This window comes from Clupea harengus, chromosome 17 (genome assembly GCF_900700415.2).
Source record: "Clupea harengus chromosome 17, Ch_v2.0.2, whole genome shotgun sequence".
Taxonomy (NCBI): Eukaryota; Metazoa; Chordata; class Actinopteri; order Clupeiformes; family Clupeidae; genus Clupea; species Clupea harengus.
Genome location: NC_045168.1, coordinates 24,145,688 through 24,171,148, shown reverse-complemented (window position 1 = coordinate 24,171,148; position 25,461 = coordinate 24,145,688). Strand labels below are relative to the sequence as shown.

Here is a 25,461-nt window from a genome sequence, read left to right as displayed (position 1 = left end):
CAAAGCTGTGGTACCGATCTGCAACCTCTATGGCACCAGAGGAACCAAGGCCAGCTCAAGTAACAAATGACACTCAAAGCATGTACCTCTTAAAGGTCAACATAATGATGTAATTAAATTCTACAAATATCTTGATATTTCACTTAATTAGAAATGACTCATCTTAAAAAATCCTCTTAAGCCTTTGACAACAATACAAAATGAAGTATTGACAGACACATATCCCTTTCTCTCTCAAGAGTCACAACCTAATATCTAAACTGCTCTTTTATAGACTGGCTGTAAATACCTTCTTTATTTTTCGTATCATCTAATACATTTCAAATAAATGAAAATAAGAAATGTGTCATTTTGACACATTGAACTACAAAACTGAGCAGAATCTCTGGTTTATACATATTTTCAGTCAATACTCTATTTTTAGACTGAAGAAAACTTACTTTCTTTTTCTAAACCTTGCTTAAGATCTTGCCATGTGAACATGTCCTGTCTCTCTCCCACATATTTCTACACAAGCCTGATGCAAACACTCTAAAGCTATTGTTTTCAATAAAAAAAATGCTCTCCACTTGTGAGTTTCAAATCAAAGCAAATGTCTATGAATCTTTACATCCTCCCAAATGTCTTGACCAACCCAGGCCCACTGACCCCTTCTACAGCAGCGTGACCCCTCTTGCCAATTACTGCACATTGATATGGACCCGAGGTTCTGCCTCTCTGAGATCTGTGAGGCCTGTGTCCCTCTATGCCTTAGGGAGTGTGGCCCCACCACAGATCAAATGCTCACGGTGCAGGTGCAACAGTGGGACAGATTCAGAAAGATATCTCACATGACCTTGATTACTTCTGAGCAACTTTTCACAAAGATGTATACAAGACCGGAGACAAACTGAGAACTTACATGAAGGAAAATACTGTACTTGCAGATCCAGTGGAGCATCAGGCTAATGCCAATGTATACAATCCTGATGATTATGTTGCCACACATATTACATACATAAATGTTTTATGATATGAGTGTTTTAAAAAAAAAATGGAACAATGTCAAAGACCAGACTAGTTATATAGCAGAAATGCGATGGAGCCAAGGCCACTTCCTGTGTGCATAGCATACGCAAGATGGAAACGCAACGCGAATGACCCTATTGTTAGAGACAAATATATGTCTCTCATCTGTCGTGCTCATTCAGTATCAGTGCTCCATTTTGGGAGAGGGCAGGTTTAATGATCCTATGAATTATTTGACCAGTGTATTGTATTCTCTTCCAGCCTGTTCTTCTCTTCTCTTTCTCTGTCTCCCCGGTACCTGACGAAGCTCATATCTCTCCCAGTACGACACTGCTAATCCCCCTGGCGGGACTCTTTCTCATGAAGAGACACCATGCCCTGCCGTCCGCTGTCTTTCTCTCTTTCTCTCTCTGTCTACCCTGTATATTACCTCTCTACATATCCCTGCCTTTTGCTTCTTATTTCATTTTCTCTCCCTGTTCTTCCTGGATATCCTTCAATATATACTCCACTCTCCCCCCCCCTTCTCCCCTCACTCTGTGTTATCTCTGGATCTTGTGTGCACCAGTGTCATTCAAGGAAGTAGGGAGGGGGGCCCAATGATTAAAAATCCCAGCATCGACATTGCAGTGCGGGCACCCATGTCATGCCATCACACTTCGCCTTCGGCGCACAGCCAAACGCGGCGCAGCCAACATGCATTTATCTGCCTGTCTCCTCCTTGCCAACGGTGGCGGATTGCAGAGCGGGGGAGGGGGGAGGGGGGGGGGGGGGGGTGATCTCTGGAGGAAGCACACCATGCTTGACATTTGGCTGAGAGAGGGGAGGCAAGGGAGATGGGATGTGTTTGAGAGTAGCCTAGGGGTGTCCATGTGTGTGTGTGTGTGTGTGTGTGTGTGTGTGTGTGTGTGAATGTGTGTGTGTGTGAATGTGTGTGTGTGTGTGTGTGTGTGTGTGTGTGTGTGTGTGTGTGTGTGTGTGTGTGTGTGTGTGTGTGAGTGTGTGTGTGCGCGCGCGCGCGCGCGTGTGTGTGTGTGTGTATGAGTGTGTGTGTCTGTGTGTGTGTGTGTGTGCGTGTGTGTCTGGGCAGCTGGGTAAGGCTACTTGTGGGAGCCAGGACATCTCAAACATGAGAGCTGCACTTTGTCCGTGCCCCCAGGCAGTCTGCTTACGTATACTTTATCCAGTTACTAAAATGCCAAGGCCTCAAACTGGGAAATCTGTGCTCAGTACAACTGGGAATTTACCTTCGCTGTATGTGAGGACCTGAACATGTCCTGGAGACGATGTATTTATCAGTGCATACGGATCTGTGGGCTTGTGGAGGAAATCCAATTTTATTGACAAAAAGCATCTGTCAGGCATTGAGTCAATAAATAAGCCTCCTGCCTAAATCGAAACGTTGCAGGGGAGAACCCAAAAAAGAAAATGTCAATTAATATCTAAAACAATTCCCAATAAACCATAAAAAGGTTATTTTTGGCTGCCCCACCATATACAAACCCCTTTTTGGATGTTACACATGATTGTCTAGAAGGTATACAGTACATACATTTATCTCAGTTGTGAGAAGGCAGTCGAGATCACTGTGGCTACATCAATGCATATTATTCAAGAACTTTGAAATGTCCGATAGACACTTAAGTCGTCATAATACCTCACTGAATATGAACACATGTATCAACAGAAAGTCAGTGACTTCGTTCTGTATAAAAACTCTATAACGGTATGAATCTATAATAAAGAACTGCGGAGGCTGGATGCCGAGAGACTAGGCCTATATTTGAATAACAGTGACATTGGAATTTGTGGACACTGAAACTATAACCAGATAGCAGTGGGGCTGGTCTCTGCCTTCCTCCCTGTACTAATTTTCAATTAAAAACAGTTTTCTGTTTGACTGGTGGAGCCCTGGAGATAAAGGTGAATCATTAAAAACCCTCAATATGAAAAGTATCAGGTGTGTCCAATTGAAATGCTTGGCTAGGTCCTTTTGACCTTCATGTTCAGGCATAATGACTTTCACTCGGGGCCTCCCTGTTCTCTTAGCTTCATGCTATCGTTAGGAAAGAAGAGATTGATCTAAACAGCCTTGTACCAGCAGCAATCCATGGCCTTCTCCAAGTGGACGAGAAATACTTCAATTCTGTATGTGTGTGTGTGTTTGGATTCAGAATAGTCTTCCTTTTGTCTTTGTAAGGCCAGATACCTATGAGAATGCTATAAAGTCTTCATTCCTAGTTTTCAACTGCTAACATCATTTGTTAAACAGGCACATTCAACAGAAGTAACTGTCCCCTGGGCTCTCTAATAAATTTATACCGTTGGCCAGTTAGTGAAGTGAAGCTTCCCAGGATTAAGCATTTTTCCCAAGGACACCTTGAGGATTCAATTTGGGATTAAGGACTTTGGAAAAGAGACTTGCTGAAGCAAAGAGAGCCAGAGACACACAACTTCAACCTCCAGGTCACAAGACCCCTTTCCTGCCCAAGTCCCTTTCCACTATACCTCATCCACTTAATCACTTTAGAGCCGCACCGGTCTGGGCGTTAGGTCAAGCTACCCAGACTTGGCACTATGTCAAAGACACCAAGGGGACTGTTTCCGTTTTTAATTCTGGGTCCTCTCATTTGGTACCAATGTTAACATGAAATATATATATACGTATATATATATATATATATATTAGCCTAGAGAAATATAAGGGGTGTAGCATTATACAGTCATATGTATCTTCACTAAATTGAATTTCTTAGTCTTGGTTTCTATACGGCCAGTTAAACATGCCTAAATGTTCCATTCTATATGGTGAGCTGGAGAATCAAGCAGTTGAAGCAGTCAAACAAAAGTTATTTGTAGAATAAAATGAGATTTCTTCCATGAATCATAAAGTCAAGTAGGACTGTTAATGTCATTATGTGGAGGCCTTTTTCTTTCTCTGAAGTGGACCATGTTCGTCTATCAAAACACATTACTGCCTAAGAAGGTGCTCTCATATGGCAAATTACTACTCTAAGAAGGTATAATTTGGAAGCCACACTGGTAACACATCTCTCAATCAAATGCAATTGAATATTATATCCTCTAGACCTCTATATTGGTACCTGTTATATCACATGCACACACTCTCTTGGTTTAAAATCAATCCCTCCTCACCCGAAATACCCAGATACTGTGTGTAAGAGTACATTCATTTCCTGCTCACAACCAGGGGTGTAAGGATAGGAAAAGACTTCTCTGCTGTGCATTTCAAATAAAGGACAACATTAAATCACTGATTTACCAATGATCTCTCCTTGCTCTGTCCATATGCATGCACATTGATGGGCTGTGACTTCATCCACAGTGGAAACAGACTGCCAGAGCTAACCATATTGATTTCAGGTTGTCCATAAACTTTTATTTTGATAGAGTCTGCATGCTGATCCTGTGCTTCATTGGTTTGACTGTTTAGATTGAGCTGTCTGAGGTACCAAGGGAATATGCGGTGACAAATTTGAAATCAACATGGACTCCCAGGCAATAGTATTTCACTGTGCTTCAAGAATTCAATACTTAAGCTCAATACAATGTACCAGGGAGGCAAATCTCTTAATGTGTGGATTATGTGTTGTTGGGTGAAGAAACACCACCTCTTCCCTTGTGAACATATCTGTTGAATTTTGAATGTAGTGTGTTGTGCTGTCTCCCATGTGAGATGTGTTGTTAAATCGTGTGTGTACTGAATGCAGCCATGGTGAGGAAAACGCCTTGAGAGCCACACCGAGCACTTGTCTGACTGTCCTCTTGTCAAAATGCAAAGTCGCTAATGTGACAGTGAGCAGATTGGTTCCTCGATAGACGAAGATGTTGGCTGGCAAACCTTCACCATGGATCTGTTCCTTGGTACGGGGTGAGAAAAATAGTGTGTGTGTGTGTGCTCTGTTAACACTGTTTGGCCTTTGTATTTGACACCGATAAACCCCTTATTGTGGCACAGAAATACCGGACAACTCACTTTTAGTGAGAGCACTGAATGTGCTCTTGGCTGAGACATTCCTAAATCACCAGTGAGACACAATCAAAAAAAGTGATCATCTACGGAAGACACCTGACAGAGGAACATTCTCTACTGAATGGTGTCTGTATTCTTACTTCATATATTCAACAGAAATGTGTGCTAGCTTCTCAACCATGTTGAATACAGGAAGATTGCCTAATAATAAAGTACGTAAAAGGGAGTGACAAGGTGCTCCTTAACACAAATGGCTTATCATCCACTTGCAGAAACAGGGGCAAAAAAACATTCTCACTACATTTATCCGGTAGACATTCCGCTGTGTTTTCAGTAAAGAATTGAGCTTTAAAGTTGGTTAAAATGGTCTTCTGAAATACACCGTCAACCTATTGGCTCAGAGAGGCATTTTGTACATACTCCATGTCTCTGTAAAGCTCCCAGACTGCAAGGAGCATGTTTGATCTTTACTATTACTCAACGCTGGCAGTCAAGGTTGTGCAATCGCAATTCAATTAGACAGGGGAATCAGCCCTCAGCTGAGAGAAAGCACATGACCTTTACTTTCCTCATGCTTGTTTTCTCACATTTTCATACTTGCTTTGACTTTTATCTGGTCTAGCAGGCAATGGATGTAGACACCTGCATCATTGGAGGCGTCATTTTAAAGAACATTTTACATTATAAAATGGCAGAGAAATCCTTTTTTTTGTATGCCAAGTTTGAACAAACAATTTACTCTCTACATTAAAAGGAGAAAAGGTTTGTTTGCTTTCCCCATGTGATCTATAAGACTGATCACCTTGACTATTCCACCTCGATGGGCAGATGCAGTCAGTGGGAGTTAGCATTACCTGTCCTGGGCTCCACTGAGAAGTAGGGCTGGCCCTCGACGATGCTGTAGATCACCCTGGCACTGTTCCCATACGTGGGGTCATCCGCATCTGTCGCCGTCACCTGGACCACCTGGGTACCTGTGTGGGCAGGAAACCCCATGTGAGTTTCTGTTATAGCACAGAGGATTAGGGCAAACTTTTGATCGCATAAAGAATCAACAACAACAAAAACGGTTTAGTACTGATCTTTGTTTGAAAGGGTACAGCTCACAGCTCACTTTGAAAGGGGCAGTAAGTGATCATCACAGACAAAGACATAACCTTGTGGTACATTCATTTCCCTGTGTGTGTCATGTTTCCAAGTGGCACAGGTCGATGAGCTATTTAATGTTTACATATTTCACTTTAATAACCGCACCGCCCAACTCTAGCTGGGATACAACACCCACTGTTTCACATAAAAGGCACTGTCACCTTACAAATTGGTTACATTTTATTTTTTACAACTACCAGCTGTTTCAATCTCGTATAAACTCCAGCGCTCCACTATGGCTATTTATTACAGGCTTTTTACCAAATGAATTGGTTATAACATGAGATGATAGAAATCGTGAATTTCAGTCGTAAACCACAATAAGGAAAGCCAACAAAAGTGGCTGTGGCACTGAGCATAAATATCTCTGTGGACCATTATGGGGCATTTTAAATCAATTTAACAGCACAAACAAGGATAGACACCAGCTTAGTATCAGCATCATTGTATGTATAGACCAAATGCATCTGTGTCCCTTTAGACAGTACAATTTCCAACCAACATAATTACAATTACTCAATTAACAGAAAAATATCTGTAGAATGATCCTAAAGATGTCCAGGTGAGCTCATGCCATGATAACAATGAGCTGGCCCTTCATTATGAAACGTATTTGTTTTGAGAACAGGGACTAGAACATAAACGTCACATCGATCCTGACAGAACACATAGCAAAGAATAGAAAAGCATTAAACAGATGGACAGGTAAACCTTTCATCATAAATCTTTAGCTGACTGCTATATGAATGCTTTTAGTTTGATTACAGTTAAGTGTATCACATAAAAATAAGAGAAACTTCCTCTTTGAAAGACTTTTACAGCTCCAAAGGTGATGTTTAAGCAAATACATACATTCAATTAAGCCTTCAGACCCAGAGAGATAAAGCAAACAACAAATATTATTTTAACTTCACATCTCATATTCCTAATAAATCAAGTGCCTTATGTCTCATTAAAAGCAAAACTGCTGAGCAGCATGAGCTAATCATCATTAGCATGAGCTAATCAGAATAGCTCATGGCTATGTGTGTGTCTACCCCTGCTGATAAGATTTTGAAGGGTTCAGCAATGTTAGTAATGTTAGAATATTAGTGTACTGACAGGATGTCAATCAAATGATGATCAATCAAAAGCATGTTTTCCACTATGGGAGTTGGTCAGGAGGGATCTAAGTCATTGCTTACCCTTTCAGTCTGAGGAAGAGATCACACTGTGGGCAGGGAGCCCCATAAGAGGCACACAGCGAATCCAGCCGTAATTATTGTTGTGCCTACATGACACCAAGTGGCAGCTGCAAGTGGTTTATACATTGCAGTTCATCTAGAAGCCTTCTTCAAGGCTCCTTTGAAGAGAAGCTATCCATAATTCAACATGGGTGATAAAGTCTTACCCTTAGCCAGAAAGGTAAAGGCATCATACAGAGGGGCTGGTTTGCATATGCACTGCCAGCCAATGGCATTTACATAATACAAAATCAAATGCTCGAGAATACAATCTTAGATAGCTAAACCACAGTTCTACTGGGGTTCAGGTGTACTTTACATTGATTTCAATTAGAGCTTTATACCCTTTATACAGAAATGCGTGATTTGGTTTTCATATCACTCTCAAAGTTATCTTCTAATAACTAGTCTCATGAGTGACCCATCTCTTCTCACCTGTCCATTTTCATTTCCAGGCTGACATTATTTTAGATATTGAGGATGCAATGGGGGATTTCGAATCAATTGTGCATCTTGGGGGTGAGCCATTGTCATCAGACTGTAATGAGAAAAAAATAGATCTCCACTAATTCCACATGGCATGTATTCATCAACCACAGCCAAACAAGAGCTGACTGTGAAGGCTACCACTGGGAATACCAATTACCAAGAGAAAAAATGCACTCTAGTACCTAAAATGTGTTTCTTTCTGTGTAAATCGGAGGCAAAGATTAAGTTTAAACAGCAACTAAATACATTGGCTACTTGCAACTTGCAACTGCCATGAGCAATTGTGTGTTGTTTTACCACTAAAACAGCAAACCTTTTACTGAGTGCATTAAACTATATCTCCATATATTCTGGCCAGATTTAATTTTACCTTGCATAAAAATGTGTCCCCTTTGGGGACAGATAAACACCCAGTGTTGTATTCCACATCAAAATGCAGATTGCCACATATAGAACTTCCACTTTTATTCCCCATGTGTGAACCGGAGGTGGGTTCAAAATACCAAACAAAGGCAAATGTTTGCAAACCTTTTCAAACAGTTTGTCATTTACTTTGAGTTCACTGCAAGTGTTTGCGAACACACACAACTGGTCTGAGAAGGTAGGTCTCAGTGAAGAAACATGGACACTGGGCAGAGGGTTACACTTTAAATTGAAATGGAATCGGAATGTATACATAAAAAATCGTTAAAATTCAAAATAAAGTTAAAAGAAAATGCCTTGAATGTTTGCCTCTGTTTGCCAAATTTGAATGCACCTAGGGTGTCAGATCAATCCTTATTTGTAATCTTACTCATTAGGCTACCGCTTTCTATTCCATCTTCCCCAAATGCACGTCTACGAAACATACGATTTGCATCTAAAATGTCGGGGGCATAAATGTGTGCAGATTCAAGGTTTGATCCCTGACGGGTCACCTTGTCTCCAGCAAAGGAAAGAAAAAAATGAATTCACTGTTCGTATATGTTGTTTACCAAGGGCTCTGACTGGAATATAAAACTGAAGGAATACCAAAGCTGAACTACAAAACTACACGCCAGTACTCTATGTTACGTAATACAGAAACTCGAGAATTAATATAACAGCTTGAGAGCTCGAGTAGGATACATTCTTGAAAAGATGGATTGTTCCTTCTCAGAACTTTCAAAATCTCAATGAGCATTTACCATGCCTCACTTATATTGAGATGATTCTATTCATCCGGTTAAACACCTGTTCCCCTCAGGTCAGGATAAGTGATGAGGATTATTACTCTGAGTGGAGCTGCGTTCTTTCATAATTGCTGCGAAGAGGGAAAAAAGACAAATCTCAAACAAAGTAAGTCCTTAATTAGAGCGGCTGTTCTGGCCGGGGTTTGACCTTGAAAAGATTGGAAGGTTGTCAGTGTCCCTCACTGACCTTATGACAGTACATCAGTCATTGCCTTTTTTATACATCAAAATAAAAATCTATTCAGCTACCATGATGCAATCTTAAATAATACCCTGACTTGAAAGAGAGAGAGAGAGAGAGAGAGAGAGAGAGAAAGAGAGAAGGAGTGAGAGACAGAGAGAGAGAAAGAGAGAGAGAGAGAGAGGAAGTTCAGAAAAGACTTCTATTTTACCTTGATCAGAGAATTCATCACTTAGTGAAGAACATTCAAAGCAGTGTGGATTCATGTCAGGGCTGGATCTAAAGAAGGCCTTCATTTGACACGCCGCCATTGCCATCTGTAATGAGTCACCTGTCTGCCCCCATCAGATGCCCCTTTGCATGCCAGTCCCCTCAGAGGCACAGTGGCCTTGTCCTCGAGCCCTCACCTCTGTGACACGGAGTGATGAGGACAAAAGTCTTTGGCAATCCTCACAGCCAGCGGATCTTGGCACGCCTGGGTCTCAGCGCAGAGCCTAATTACTTTAATTAATTAAATTCATGATTTTCCCCTTAATTGAAGCCATTCATCAGCCTCGCAGCAGGTATTTGGCCATTAATGATTTAAAGACATCCATAAAGGAGCTATATAGTACGGGAGGTGACTGGCCAATGCACCATAATGTACCACACTGTAAATCACTCCTCTGTGCAAATACTTAACAGACCAGGCTGATGAATGAACAAGTGAACTCCACATAAAGCATGTTTGTGGGGTACTGTGAGGTAAATAAACCAGAAAGGGTAAATGCTGGGTGGACCCTGACAAAAGACTCTTAGCACCTTGCCTGTGGAGTCCTGCTATTGGAGGGTTCTCTCTGTCAGCCTCTTTCTCTCTCTATCTCTCTCTCTCTCTCTCTCTCTCGCTCTCTCGATGTCTGACACCCATGGGATGGGAGTCTAAAACCCCTCATTCTTAATCCACTAGTTATTTACTTCTGAGCCCAGTACCCCCTGCAGACCCCAGCCTGGGTAATCCTCCAGAAAGCTCAGTGCTAGCGTGTAACTGTGCTGCAACTACGTGAGAGGAAGAGTAATTGCAGCACAAGCCCAATTATGTGAAGACAAGGCCATTCACTCTGGAGAGGGAAGAGAGATGTCAGTTGCAGGTGCTCCAAAACCTTCAAGCCCACTTTGGATGAAACTCCCCTTTCTCCAGAAATAGAAAAAATAAAGGATGTGCAATGTCTGTTTTGTCTAGGGAGCACTGAGACACTGAGGTATCAGAGCCTAAATGTATTTCCAGCTGTCATATCAGTTATCCCAGACACTATGCCACACTGTCTGCCACGTAGTTCGCTGTTACACCTTCCCAGGCAGATTGTCACATGAATTTTAAATGGGAGCTTAAGCCCAGCTCCCTGTTCCGACAGGAATGGTTCACAGATCCCCAGGCAACGTACGTTAAGCTGCAGCCTTCCGTAGCGGAACACCTTGGGAGGTGCTCTGTTAAATGTCCCATCAGATTTGAAAAATCTTTGCTGAGAACTTGAATACTCTGACGTTCCATCCAGGTTCCCTGCTCTTTGTTTTCCTTCTCCCTGGTTTGGTCACAGTCTCTCTGTCATTCTCTCTACCCTACTCAACACCACAGCAAGGGAAGAGTCACACATTCAAACTCCAGTCAAACATGTCTCCCACAGTCCTTACAGGTAAAGTTGTTTAGAAGTCAAATATGACATTAAAGTATGCTTATGATAATGTGATATTGTTGTGGGTTGATTCAGCTGGCTGGTTTTGCATTTTTCGTTTTTCAAACTTTCACAAAATCAGAAAAAGAACTATCCTTTTGGGACTCTCTGATCAGCATTTCAAATGGAACACGACTAAGCTGTAGCAGACAATCATGCCACTTCAAAAGAGATGGGCATTCCTGTACTCTACAGAGACAGCTTAGAGATGGGCATCCCTGTACTCTACAGACAGAGCTTAGAGATGGGCATCGCTGTGCCCTACAGAGACAGCTTAGAGATGGGCATCCCTGTACTCTACAGACAGAGCTTAGAGATGGGCATCGCTGTGCCCTACAGAGAGAGCTTAGAGATGGGCATCGCTGTGCTCTTAGAGTCTTCAGGGTCTGATGAAAGAGATGGGCATCGCTGTACTCTACAGAGAGAGCTTAGAGATGGGCATCGCTGTACTCTACAGACAGAGCTTAGAGATGGGCATCGCTGTGCCCTACAGACAGAGCTTAGAGATGGGCATCGCTGTGCTCTACAGACAGAGCTTAGAGATGGGCATCGCTGTGCTCTACAGAGAGAGCTTAGAGATGGGCATCGCTGTGGCCTACAGAGAGCTTAGATTCTTCAGGGTCTGATGAAAGTTAACAAAACAATACTAGCATTGCTAGCATTAACCTGTGATCAGTACAGCTGTGTCCAGAACTGTGCATTCCGTGTCCTGTAACATATGCATTTTTGCTGTTAATGGATCAAATCTCTCTGGTGTCGCTAGATATCACTATCATGACATCTCTGCAAAGAACAAGACAAAAAGAGTAGGTACAAATAAAAGATGACATACTGTATGAAGAGGGAAGAGAGAGGCAGCAACTCACCTAGAGGTGACATCTCAGGCACACCAGCTGTGTACGGGCCGTCAGGGAACTTGGGCTCGTTATCATTGATGTCTTGGACTTTCACCACAAACTCAGACTGAGGTTCAACAGGCCTTCTGGTCTCGCTGTCCACTGCCTGGGCCCTCAGGGTGTAGTAGGCCTGGACCTCGCGATCCAGCCTCTTGGTTGCATGGATGTCACCAGTGTTCTCATCGATGGTGAATATGGAGGAGGCTCCCTCTCCTGAGAGAATGTACTTCACGTTTCCCTCCCCGTTGTCAACATCTGAGTGAAGCTGAGGGGAAAGAGAAGACATGAGAGAAAACCACAAAATGCATACAAATGTTGAAAAGCTGACCATACCTTTTGAAGAAAGACCAAAATGGTATACTGCATGTATGGAGGAGACTCAAACATTTCAGCTGTACAATCAATTTTTTTCCATGTCTGTTTATTTGAGTTTGATGCCTATTAGTAAGACATGCGTAAGCGATTAAGAAAAAAGGTAAGTCAATGGCCAGCTATTTTAACAAAACCATTTTGAACATTTTAATTAAACATTTTGATGGATGGGAGTCGGCTGTAAATGTCAGCTGTACTGATACTGCATGTTTACCCAATACCACAATATTTCTTAAGGACGATTCCAACCACCCAAAGGCTAATTCATACTTACCCCTATACTGTTACTCATGTTGCCTCTTGTTAAAGTGAAATGCAAACATGACACTAATTGGTCTTTAAAATTCTTACCCTACAGGTTGCAATTTTTTGGTTTTGAATAGCAGACAAAAAAGTGCTCAAAGACAACTGGGGAATGTCAGGATAGTGTGTGAATACAGATCATACACATTATACTAATACCATTGTGCAAACTAGCGTGGGAGGTATTAAAGTTCAAACACGTATCTGCTAATCAGGTCAGTGCCTCAGCCAATGTTTACCAACCTCTTGTCCACCTGGAATATTAAGTTCCTGGGGGTGCCAGCACAGTTTTATGAGATGAGAACAAGTTTGTTCAGGGAAAACCACAGGCTTACTCTGGGCTTATTTCATTCTGCAGGAAATATTTCATTTCTCAAAAGTGCTGCATTTTGAGAAATCTAAACAAAAAATGACGTAGTTTTCTTTTTTTATATATCTGTGTGAATATAAACCCTTTTTTTTAGGAGCAGAGCTGTTCCGGGTGAATGGAAGGGCATTACTGTATTACTGCACTTAGTCAAACTGGGATACATGGTCTCAATTCTGGCAGCACGTTCAAAATGACTTCTAGCTAACTATGATGTCCTCCCCACTCACACTGGAAGCCATTGATGTATCACTATTGTACTGTTATGGTGTATCGTGTGGGAATGGAAGCTAAACATGTAAAGTCGAATCGTTAATCTAGCCCCTGGTGACCTAGTAACATGAACGATAATCTTCTGGCACAGCTCAGATGGGAATAGGAGCCATTGAGTTAACATGTCGGAGAAGGGCAAGGGGGAAGGGGGACTTCTCCGCCTTCATTCAACTCATTGATATCAGAGTAAGCCTTCGGCTCATTGATGTCCCATTATTTCTCTCAGGATTGTTTACGTGAAGTAATTTAACATCATGTAAGTGTTTGTATTAACTTTGAACTTTAAGACTTCCTTTTATTGGTGAGCTGATTTTGAAAAATTCAACTTTGCTGCAGGTTATGCAGCAAATTGGGGCGACAATGGTACAGTAGGTAGAGAAGTCGTTTAGTAATCAGAAGGTTGCTAGTTCGATTCCCTGTCGAAGCGTCCTTGAGCAAGACACTGAACCCCTAATTGCTCCTGATGTGCAGTGTGCCATCAGTGTAAATGTAAAATGTGTATACATTGTAAGTCGCACATATGTAAGTCGCTTTGGATAAAAGCGTCTGCTAAATGACTAAAAATGTAAATGTAAATTGCGTGTTCTGGTTGCTACGGTGCCTAGTTGCTATGCTAGCAAAGAAAACTTATAAATAACCTTAAATGGTTTAAATGGCAGAGTTCCATTTGCATGAAATGGTAGCTAATGACCTAGCTGACGTTCCAGTCTCCTCACCTGAACTCAAATTATAAAAGGAAAAGGTAGAGCTCCTCGGGAGGCCGGTGCAGCTTGGCCCCCACATATATACGTATACGTTCAACTTAGCAGCTCTTTACTTCACACAAGACCGCCTGTGGGCCGGGGACAAAACTATTTCAACAGGCCCCTGCCTCTACACCGATTAGAGTACAAATACGCTGGACAGCTACGGAGCTAAAGCAGAGACTTGAAAGACATTGAAAAAAGAAATCTGCATTGTTTAAAGCTTGAAAAACTGAAAAATAGAACATTGGCAATGAAAATCTTTGCATTAAAATGAACTTTGGGCACTGAAAAGATGATTTGTTTCTGTTCATTCTGATGTGTTTTTTTCAATGACAATCTTTTCTTTGTTTCTTCATGTCAGACTTGTCATGTCAAGTCTTTTTTCAATGTCAGTACTTACAAGACCTAGCTGGACACTTTGAGGGGTAACCTTTGTTTTTTAAAAAAAAAACATTTATTTTAATAGTTGGCCATGGCAAAATGTCAAATGTCTTCTATTTTTTCTACCACATATAACTTGGTAACTTAAGGGTGCAGTTGGGCGAGGTATGGTAGTGTCTCATCAGGTCATAAATGATCAATGCAGATTCTTCTTTGTGGATGAGAAGTCCCATATCAAGTTTCTGTGGGATCTTCTCTTCTTTTCCCAATCTCTATACATCCAGGCCATATTTAGAGAAGTGTTGCCCACTTGATCTGTGCAAATCATGTGTTTCTTGTCTTTCCCATCCAACTCCTCCCCTTCCACGCCAAAACAGAGACACTAAGTTGACATTGAAAAGTACTGACATCGAAAAAAGACTTGCACTGAAAAAGGCTAACATGAAGAAACATGTCAAAGAAAAGATTGCCATTGAAAAAGCACACCAGAATAAACAATAAAACATAAGGTTTTAAAAAAAAGAAATGAATGAATGCTGAATCTGTTTTTTTTTTCAGTGCCAAGTCTCTGTTTTAGCTCTGTTTTAGCTTTTAGTACCCTAGTGTAGTGGCCAACCATCTAACTTATGATAAGAAAGCCACGTACCACTGAACATGACAAGGACCACATGTTGACTAAATGGTCAAATATAAATGTGTCTAAATAGTCCACCAATCAATGGACAACATTTCTGAGTGGGGATCACTCTCTCATCTGGCACTCTGGATTACACCTGCTTTTAAAAGGCAGAACATGCTCCGTGCAAAACAGAGTTGTGCTGTACCCTGTAGTTTTCATGCAGCAGGCCATATGTGGTGTGTTCTACATACCCTGCCATGCCGTGTTTTAGGCGCATGTTGCAACTAAATGATGTCTCTTTTCTGGCCCTGAGTGGGAGTGGAACTGTTATCTATTCTGAGTTGTTTTACATGATACATGAATGGGTTTCATATGTACTGTATGATTATAACGCAGGTATGCAGAACGCAAACGGCAGACATGCAGAAAGATAACATCTGGCAGAACTACTTCATGGAACCATCATTACACATTTCCAGATGGTTGTTCTAACTTTTGTTGTTTTAATGAAATCATTAATTAATTAATGAATTCGTTAATTACATATATATATATATAAAGATAAAAAAAACATGAAGACATTATAATACATCCTGTGTATATATGCATGTTCATGGGTTGTGGAAGTGTGCCCGTGGTGTTTAGATGTCTTCACAATCCTGCTTCTCTTACTGTATAGGAATAAAACCAGCGGGTATGCATGCGTGTATGCATAGAATCAGAATCAGAATCAGAATCAGAAAGGTTTTTACTGCCAAGTAGGTTTTCACCTACGAGGAATTCTTTGTGGTACAATGGTGCAAACAATAAACATACACAATAAACAATAAACAATACACATATTAGGTTACAGCAGGAGTGTGCAAAAAAGGGATTAGAGTCCGTGTTGGGGGGCGGGGGTCCCGGGCCTTGTTGATGAGGCCAACCGCAGACGGGAAGAAGCTGCTCAGGTGGCATAGGAGGGTATGTGTGGGTTTATAGGAACTTTTTTTAAATTCTAAATTCCTGGGCATACTGAGACAAAATGTGAAAGGGCACCAAGAATCAAAGGCCCACTGAATCAATACTGACACTGATTGTCACTTTGTATGCAAATGTTCCTCCCAGGAGCGACTTTCTGCTCTTTACCTTAACTCATTTTCAAAGTGACTCAGGAAAGATGGAGTGAACTTGTTTTGCATCAATACAAAAAAGCCTTCTAATCTTTTTATTTCTCAGTCCTGCAGTTCCTTATAGTGCTGTTTAGTAGCGGGGGAGAGTGAGGTAAGATGAGCCAGTTAGGAGGTTAAATCAACAGAATGGGGGATTTGATTATTAATAATTATGTTTAGAATTATACTTAAAAATCTGGTTAATACAATAGTTTGTTTTCTCAGATGGCTCAACTTCTCCTGTCAGCTGGATCTTCTGAGTTAGGCACACTGCTAAGGTTTCAGCTGATGGCCCACATCCTGAACTTCTGTTGTATGCATTAGTTTTATTTCTGTCTCATATTCCCTTGGCTATAAGTCAACTTAAGTAAAAAGACGAATCATCTTACCCCACTCTCCCCTACTGGCATTTATAGTTGCCATGCTTGGAAGTGCTCTTGTCAAATGAAAACACACTCCATTTTTATTTGTAGCAGTGCTGTTTTGTGGTATTTTTTGTAAGTGTTCTTGAGAAGCTATCCCAAGAGGCTGCACTATGTACAAAGTGTTAAAATCAACAAAAAGAACGAGGTCTATACCCTGAAGCAGCCTGTAAGCCATAGCAAAGTCAGTTGGCCTCCACTCACTGACTAAAACAGAAAATGGAGTTAGTCAACAACTGAAGGGCAGAACATCCCTCAAGATGTTTGTTTCTTGTGCATGACAGAACATTTATTTAGTTATATAGTTAACACTTTAAAAGTTTAACAAACATATAAAATAAATCCAATTTCTTTTTATTTTCCCATTACTATTTTTTCAGTCTAAAGTTTTCATGTGGCATCTTAAGTCTAGAGATGTTAGAGCTGGCGGAAACAAAGACATCTCCTTTTAAATCACATTTGAACTTTTGTAAAGACAAAATGAGTTGATTCATTCACATATCCATTACTGTGTGTCCATCAGTTGTGTGCTGTGCGTGCTGAACAGTGTACAGTGCAAAGCCAAATTCTGACTTATCCATTAAAAACGTGCAAGTACAAATTATAACCACAGGGTCACAGTTTATAAATAGCTGCAAGCAAAATGCCTTCCCTCATTGATTGAAATAATACCTCTGATAATAGCAGTGCGAAACACACACAGAAACAGCATACAGTCTCAGCAAAAGGGTGCTAGGTGTGAGAAAATATCTCTCGCTGCTATCAGAATGAAATATTTAAACAAGCAAACTTTACTGCCTTGACCCAGAGGCTTGTCCTCTGCAAAGCTCAAAGCTGTCAGAGCAAGGTTGGATTAGCCATATACATCAAATGTAAAACCCCTCTAACTCTGAGCTAACTCTCCACAGAGCACAGCCCTGAGCAGAGGAGAAACCGATTTGATTTGATATTATCTCCTTTCAGGCAAAGCTGATATTGGCAAACTGATGATTAACTGTGGAGCCTGCTAACTAAGATATTAATTACAGTAAGGCCCTATGTTCTAAGGTGTTAGTTACAGTAAGGCCCTATGTTCAAAGGTGTTACAGTAAGGCCCTATGTTCAAAGGTGTTAGTTACAGTACAGTAAGGCCCTATGTTCAAAGGCGTTAGTTACAGGAAGGCCCTATGTTCAAAGGTGTTAGTTACAGTAAGGCCCTATGTTCAAAGATGTTAGTTACAGTAAGGCCCTATGTTCAAAGGCGTTAGTTACAGGAAGGCCCTATGTTCAAAGATGTTAGTTACAGTACGGCCCTATGTTCAAAGGCTTGAGGCTTCAACTACTGGTAATCCGATGTTGCATGAAAAACCCCCCTGTAAAGGATTTGCCTCATAATGTGTCAATGTGTCATCCAGCCAACAATGAAATATTACTGTGGACAGTGTGGCAGCCACATCACTTCCAATTAGATCTTCTCAGCACATGAATAATGAATTGATAAATAGCTGTTGATACATGGAAATACGGAGGTCGTAGTCAGCTTATTAAGTGGGCTATTAAAGAATTACCAATTTTGATTATGCTAACAAACACTAATAGATAATACTAAAAAATCCATCTTGACCTATTTGGTTTTTTGGGGGCAATAGACAGATAAATCCATATTGGGAATGCATCAAAATGACCTGATTTATGTCTGCGTAAGCAAATGTGTGTATGTGCATGTGTATATTTTTATGCGTGTGTGTGTGTGTGTCTGGGACCGAGGCTCTGAACCCTCATTGTGTCTTTAAAGCGGCCACAAGAAAATTAGTAGTCACCACCAGAAACCGTGTCCTCAGCTCTCCTTCCCAAGCCTGTATGGGTTGGAGCAACAACAGCGCTTCAGATAGCTACATGGATACCAGTAGCAACTATTCTTACCATCCACCTAGTATGTATTTACATCTGTAATATAATCAACAAACAAACAATGTGTATGTGTACGCACATGTTCAATGGTACATTGTAACAAACACAAAATTGCTTGTTTGTATTACAGAGCAACATGTTTTTTTTCCAGAATTAAATCCTGATCACTTAGAAAGGAAAGCCTAAATATGTGTTGTTGCACAGATTCCCCTTAGTAGCTATATGATTATAATAGTGTGAGCACATTCTGTGAGCCGCCCCTGCCAGCATACTAGCTAAAAATATGTATGAAAGCCAGTAGGGGGTTGGTTTGAAGTGAGGCTCGTAGAGCAGAGAGAGGGATACATCATTTGTTTATTCACTGGTGCAGAGGGTGAGACAGCATGAGAAAGAAACCATGAGAGAGTGGGAGAGGAGAGACAGCTGTGGTGCAGAGGGTGAGACATGAGAGAGTGGGAGAGGGGAGGAGAGAGGAGAGACAGCTGTGGTGCAGAGGGTGAGACATGAGAGAGTGGGAGAGGGGAGGAGAGAGGAGAGACAGCTATGGTGCAGAGGGTGAGACATGAGAGAGTGGGAGAGGGGAGGAGAGAGGAGAGACAGCTGTGGTGCAGAGGGTGAGACATGAGAGAGTGGGAGAGGGGAGGAGAGAGGAGAGACAGCTATGGTGCAGAGGGTGAGACATGAGAGAGTGGGAGAGGGGAGGAGAGAGGAGAGACAGCTGTGGTGCAGAGGGTGAGACAGCATGAGAAAGAATCCATGAGAGAGTGGGAGAGGGGAGGAGAGAGGAGAGACAGGGAGAGGTCAGAATGCTGCAGCACAGCGGACCTAAAAACAACAGCAGCGGACACATCAGCACAGCTGTCACACTCCTCCATCACTACGCAAGATTGTGCAGTTTTTCTTCATGCAGTCAGCACTGTTCTGGTGATCAGCCCCAGGCTCCAGAGTGAATAGGCCACAACAAGGAAGCGCAACATATTTTGAGGGCGTTGCCATGTTAATATGGATTTTTAAAATTATTTCAGTCCATGAGAATGATATATCAGGGGAAAGGAGACAACCAACCAACACCCAAGACTAAATACTGTGAACACAGATAAAACACACACACACACACACACACACACACACACACACACACACACACACACACACACACACACACACACACACACACACACACACACACACACACACACACACACACACACACACTTACGGCCCTAGTTTGAGGGTGAAAACAGGTAGCACTGCTGCACAAAAATATTTCACTGTCAGTGGTAAAGGTGTGGTCAAAGGTACCTAAGTGGGTAGAGCCAGGCCGAAGTTAATTAGTGAAAGGTTTGGTTAAAGCAGACCAATAGCCTTGTCATGCAATCCTATTAAATGGGATGTGTCAGACAAGATTACAATGTAAGAAGATGGCGATATATGTGCAGGTTCTGGACAGTATTTGTCATGAGCGCCTTTACAAGGAATAAACCGCAGTGCCTTTTCTGTTGCTCAAAATAATTACATTTGTTGACAGATAATTATAGCTTGTCAGACCTGTTTTCAAATGCCCAAGCCACATCCCTTCCAACTGACAATTATGTAGTTAATGAGGGTGTGTGATTTAAAGCCTGTGGAAAAAGAAAGTGTTTTGCTCACTTAGATTCCAGATTCAATTCCTTAACATTATTTTAGATCAATACAGCCCATATCACACCCATTCTGGAGAATGTATTTAGGCTCCAGGATGTTAGGTTATTTATGTACGAGTGTAAAATGTCCAAACATGTCTAACATGTGATACATCGTCCAATGCAACACATTTACAACTTCAGAGCTGGGTACTACAATGAGCAATGTATAGCTTACATCTTTTGCTGAAATGTTAAACATTTCAGCAGACATTCTGGCACTTATTGTGTGGCGACTTGTGGAAGCAGAAGAGGTCAGCTCTGTTTAATGGAAATAAAAAAAGTAGGCTACTTTCACTCCTTTCCCCAATAGCAAAGCCTACATATGGTTGGGTGATTTGGCGAAAGAATTATCTTATGCTTTTATTGCAACAGCATATTAGGTTTGTCTCAAGTAACTATGGCATTCAACGTTAAATAGATAGAAATGTATTCATATAGATGGCTTTTTACTAGAATTATTCTGAAATAATTGAAATAACTCGATTTTCTTTGGTGCAGTTGATGCATCCAGAAACCCAGCAGGGCCAAACAGGTGAGTGTAAGCCTGTTTGGCTGAGCGTTCCGGGAGGGAGTGGACATAGAAACTTGGGAGTGGACATAGAAACATATTAACTTGCGTAACACGAGGCTACTGTTGACTACATGTGTAGATGGCTTAACACGAGGCTACTGTTGACTGCATGTGTAGATGGCTTAACACGAGGCTACTGGTGACTGTATGTGTAGATGGCTTAACACGAGGCTACTGGTGACTGTATGTGTAGATGGCTTAACACGAGGCTACTGGTGACTGCATGTGTAGATATATGGGATATCCCAGAGACAGGGAAAGAATCTGATGTGTAAAATGCAAGAGCATCCGTGACCAGTAGCCTAGATGAATGGGGAATGCATAAGATATGGGAGGTTGTGAGCTATATTTATGTTGATGAATTTGAATAACACCTGGACCAATCTGAATGCAACCTCTTTTTCTGCATTCCGTTGCAAAAGAGGGTGCAGCATTTCTTCTTCTGCCGTAGTCTAACTAGCCTAAAATGTGTGAATAGAAATGACAATTTACATCATTACTGCTGACTGAGCATTTAATTGAAGTTGGACAAATTAGATTACCTTAATAATTAGATTTCCAAGACACTGAAGTCTTTCAAGCAGTTTAACCTTTTTTTTTATTAACTAATCAAAATATAAAAAAATGTAAAAGCCTGCCAGGATGTGTTAACTTGGAGGATATCTGAAAAAGATGAATTGCATTAACCCATAACAGAGGTTTGTTCCTGCTTCCTTGCCTCATGTAGGCATAATACACAATGTGATAATGCCACTCTTTCAATAAAGGGAAAGTGATCTTTTTTGCTAGATAGATTAATCAGACTTGGGCAGTGATGGTTTGTGATTGGCACATACAAATGTTCCCTGTCAGAGAAGAACATGTCGCCACGACTATATCCAAAATCCATGCCTTGGCATAAAGTTTAATTTCGTTTAATTTAATTTAGACAACTTGCCCGGCTGAAATGGGCCCTTTCCAGCAGCCATTCTCACTGTCTAACTATAGAGTTCAATCCAGTTTGTTTCATGTTCTAAGGTACATGCAATATTGTCAGCTTTTTACAAAGAGTTTATAATAGGTGTCTGGCACATGAGTTAAACGGCCGTTGAGTCTCACGGTAAATTGAGCTAATGCTTTAATGGACTGGCCTGTTTTGGGGGACATTTTGGTCGAGGGTTCAATAAGACATCAGGATGAAGGAGCAGGGCTTGGTCTTATCAATCAAAAAGAGACCATCAGGGTTATCATGGGGAACATATTTCCCTGTGATGTATAAAGCAAATTACCACTGGTGCCATTACGTCGCGCCGGCAGAGGAGGTTCATTTGTCTTTTTCCCATCACAAGACAGCAGGCGACTACACAGATTAGAAATGGCTACACTGTGGGCTTGTTCGTTGTGTCTTATGCCATCATCATCATAAAACACTGTGATAAGCAAGAACTGCCATGAACGGGGTGGAATAAATCAAAGCACAAATTTAATGCTAACCTAGACAATTTCAGTAAGCTTTTTGGTGACCTCGGTGAGCTATTCTGATCTCCTCCTTCAGGATCAAGCCCCCCCGAGCTGTAAGGTTAATTTAACCCTTCAGAGAGGGGGTAACAAAAGACACACAATGCTTACTGTTGTGACCATGCTCTTGACCCAGCTCCTCATGCTCATCTGAGAAACACTGCACTTCAATGTCAAAAGGACAGGAGGTGTAGAGGAACGGCGTGACAGATGGAGGATTGTCAGAGGGCCATATAAGAGTAGTGCTGAGCAGGGGCCGACTGGCAACCAAAATAGCTAATGTGCTGTCAAGTGGCCCCAATTTGATACACCAATTTCAAATTCAAACCGACACAACACGTTTACCAATAAACAAGTCATTAATTAATTTGTTTTTGTCTGTGTCATTTTCTAAGGTTTTCCTCCCCATGTTTGACCATACAGAGATTCAAAAGTCAGTCTCCATAGAGGTCCCTGCAATGACTTCTTCCTAACTCAGGTTCACCTGTTTGTTAAAAATGCATAAAAACAGATATCACTTTGACTGTCTGATCATCAAATATTATGTTGTATTCATTTAATTCAGAATGAATAGTCCAATGTTAACATCTGTGGTGAATTATGCAAAATATATACTTATTTCTTGTAATGCAACAATACATAATTAGTAGTATAAATGAAGTAGTCCAACCTGATCATATGCATTGATGTATTGTGCTCTAATTTACTTCACAGTCACACAAGAATATTCAATAATGCACCTCTAGTTAGATCCGTGCTGGTCCCTGCTCTCTGCTCCTCCATCCTTCATTCTAGAATATACTGATAGAGATATTAGCAGTCCATTGTCATTACTACTGTGATTTAGTGTCTTATTGTGATTTAGTGTGCGGTGAATTGTATTTGCATTTTTGTTTTTGTATTTTTTTTGTATTTGTGAAGTGACCTTGGGTGTTATGAAAGGTGATTTGAAATCAAATGAATCATTATGATTGCTGTTGTTGTTACTAATAGTAATAATACTAGTTCATAAAAGGGATAGATCATCAATTTAATAAATACACACATTTTTATTTACCCATTTACAGTCCGACAAAAGTTAGAAATGTAGTGTTCATTTCTCTTAACGTTGGTCCACTAACTAGTTGGAAACCTTGGAAATGGTCAAACCAGCCGCAGGACTAGCATTGAAGGAGATGGTCAAACCTGCCACAGGACTAGCATTGAAGGAGATGGTCAAACCTGTGTGGGAAATTCCCTGAACTTCCTGGCGGCCAGTCCGCGCCTGGTGCTGTGTGGGTTACTGAGTAGCTAGTCTGGAACACACTGTGTACAACAAGCTAGCTGGCTGCACTCATCTTTATCTCCAGCAGGTAACAGGTAGCTAAGGGCTGACTGATTCTGGTGCTAGGCTCATTGACATACAGGTCTATTGACATAGATGTCTTGATACTCGGAAGCAGTAGGCAGGGGCTAAACGTTTATGCAAATTTCAGATATTTTCACTCAAGATTTCTTATTCCAAAGATCAACATTTGCTAAAAGGGTTGAATGAACACCTGGGGTAAGGGTAAGGTTCAAATATGGGTTAAAATGCCATTGCTGTCAAAAATGCCATTGCCTGAGTAGAGCACTAACTGGGAAATGGGGTAAATGAAATGATGAATGGCCAAACTGCTGGTGTTTGCTTTGTGGTCCCTATTTGTGGTCCTTATTCCAATTGTTTGAGATGAGTGATTCTAACGCTTTAGATTAATTCCTGCAGTCAAATCCTCCTTCATCCCCAACACAAAACACTCATCCCTTTTTTTTTTTACTAGAGCACTGTATATCTTGATATTATTGAACTTGTCTATCTGCCAGCCAAACCATGCTGTCCTTGCTGACCCATGTAAATCAGTAAATCACTACGGCAATGCCTGGTATGATTCCTCTCAGAGTTTCTTTCCACGTTAACAGAAGCCTGACTGGACTGCTGATGCTGGGTGATATATATGACATGTCGCAGATGTTCATGACAGACCTACATATCATCACAGATATGCACAGTACTAGGTTTCAATGGTGGACTACTGTTGTCATCTTGTTCATCCCCATCCTTCCACACCGATTTATGGCATGATGCTGTTGCTCCCTGGGTTAGCCTGAAGGGTGTCAATGGAGGGAAATCATATAAATGCAAATGATGCTTGCATTCTCCCATTGTACACAAGTGCTCCTTATAGACATGCATATGCACACCCTTCTTCTTCCATCAAAAGTATCTGGGATCATTGATCATGCCCGAGGGAAATATAAAAAAAGGAAAGAAGTTCTTAGAGCATTGTATCTAGGGTGCCTGTTAGTAGAGAGAGGAAATACACCTTTGTTTTCCGTCCTCGTAACTCTTTCGAAAGAGCTCGACCATTTGGGCCGGATTCTGTGAAACTAGAGGTGTGCTGTTGAATGTGTGTTGAGCATCCTAGGACGTAAAAAAAGAGATGTCTGTCCGGATTGCCTGCCTGTGCCTGTGACTTTCAGCTGTGACAATGAAAAACTGCCACGGAGGACAACAGTACGCACCGTGATGAGGCCATGGAGAGAGATATATGGGCTGGGGTTACAGAATGGGGGGATTAAATGTGGAGACACGGGGTGGGAATACATGCGAGGGAGCCTGAGGGGTCCACTCTTATGTCCTTAATTAACAAGCACATGTCACTGTTGCTTACGCTCACATGTGAACAAATCCTTTCACATTAGGGCAACGGTTCAACCCTGTCTTCTGGGCAAGGGTGGTGGAAGTGGGAGTAATTATGAATATGACAGCATACGTTTTTGACTCCTTCTTTTTTTTTCTCTGATCACGGTCTCTAATTTGTGTCCCCCGTTGTGTTGTTTTGAACTAAACTCACTGTAAACACAGACACTGCCTGGCTCCTCCACCTCCATGATTAGGCTCTACACGAGGATATGAAGCAGTGTTTATACAAATGCATATGCAATGTTGTAACTTGAGCTAAACTCCCACTTTGTCTTACAATTACCACACATTGTTCAGGCTCTTCAAACTAAACATTGACAGTGGGCCCCATTTACGAAAACAATTTCTATGTAAATGTATAACAAACGTTCACGGGAAAAGGGACAAACCACTTGTAGTCACTTACATAAGCCATTAGGCTTGCATGTCCCATACTTCTGCCATGTTTGAGTGCTGACCTGTATAGGGTGCTGTCCTGATAAACTACCTGTCTACCAGAGAGAGTCCTCAGCGGGTGTGCACAGCTACACAAGGACACTCCAGGACAATGATCTCAGTAGCCTCTCCTCTCCTCTCCTCTCCTCTCCTCCCCCCTCCTCTCC

At 41.5% G+C, this 25,461-nt stretch overlaps 1 protein-coding gene across 1 annotated transcript in view; it reads right to left on the bottom strand.

Annotated features, from left to right (window-relative positions):
* The window catches only part of LOC105902693 (cadherin-7-like), a 65,918-nt gene that overhangs the window by 24,850 nt on the left and 15,607 nt on the right, over window positions 1–25,461 (bottom strand). Inside the window, exons 3-4 of the mRNA XM_031583929.2 lie at window positions 11,831–12,125; window positions 5,857–5,976 (exon numbers count right to left, since the gene is read on the bottom strand). Of these exons, the coding sequence (XP_031439789.1) occupies window positions 5,857–5,976; window positions 11,831–12,125 (415 nt within the window). The remainder of the gene's footprint in view (window positions 1–5,856; window positions 5,977–11,830; window positions 12,126–25,461) is intronic.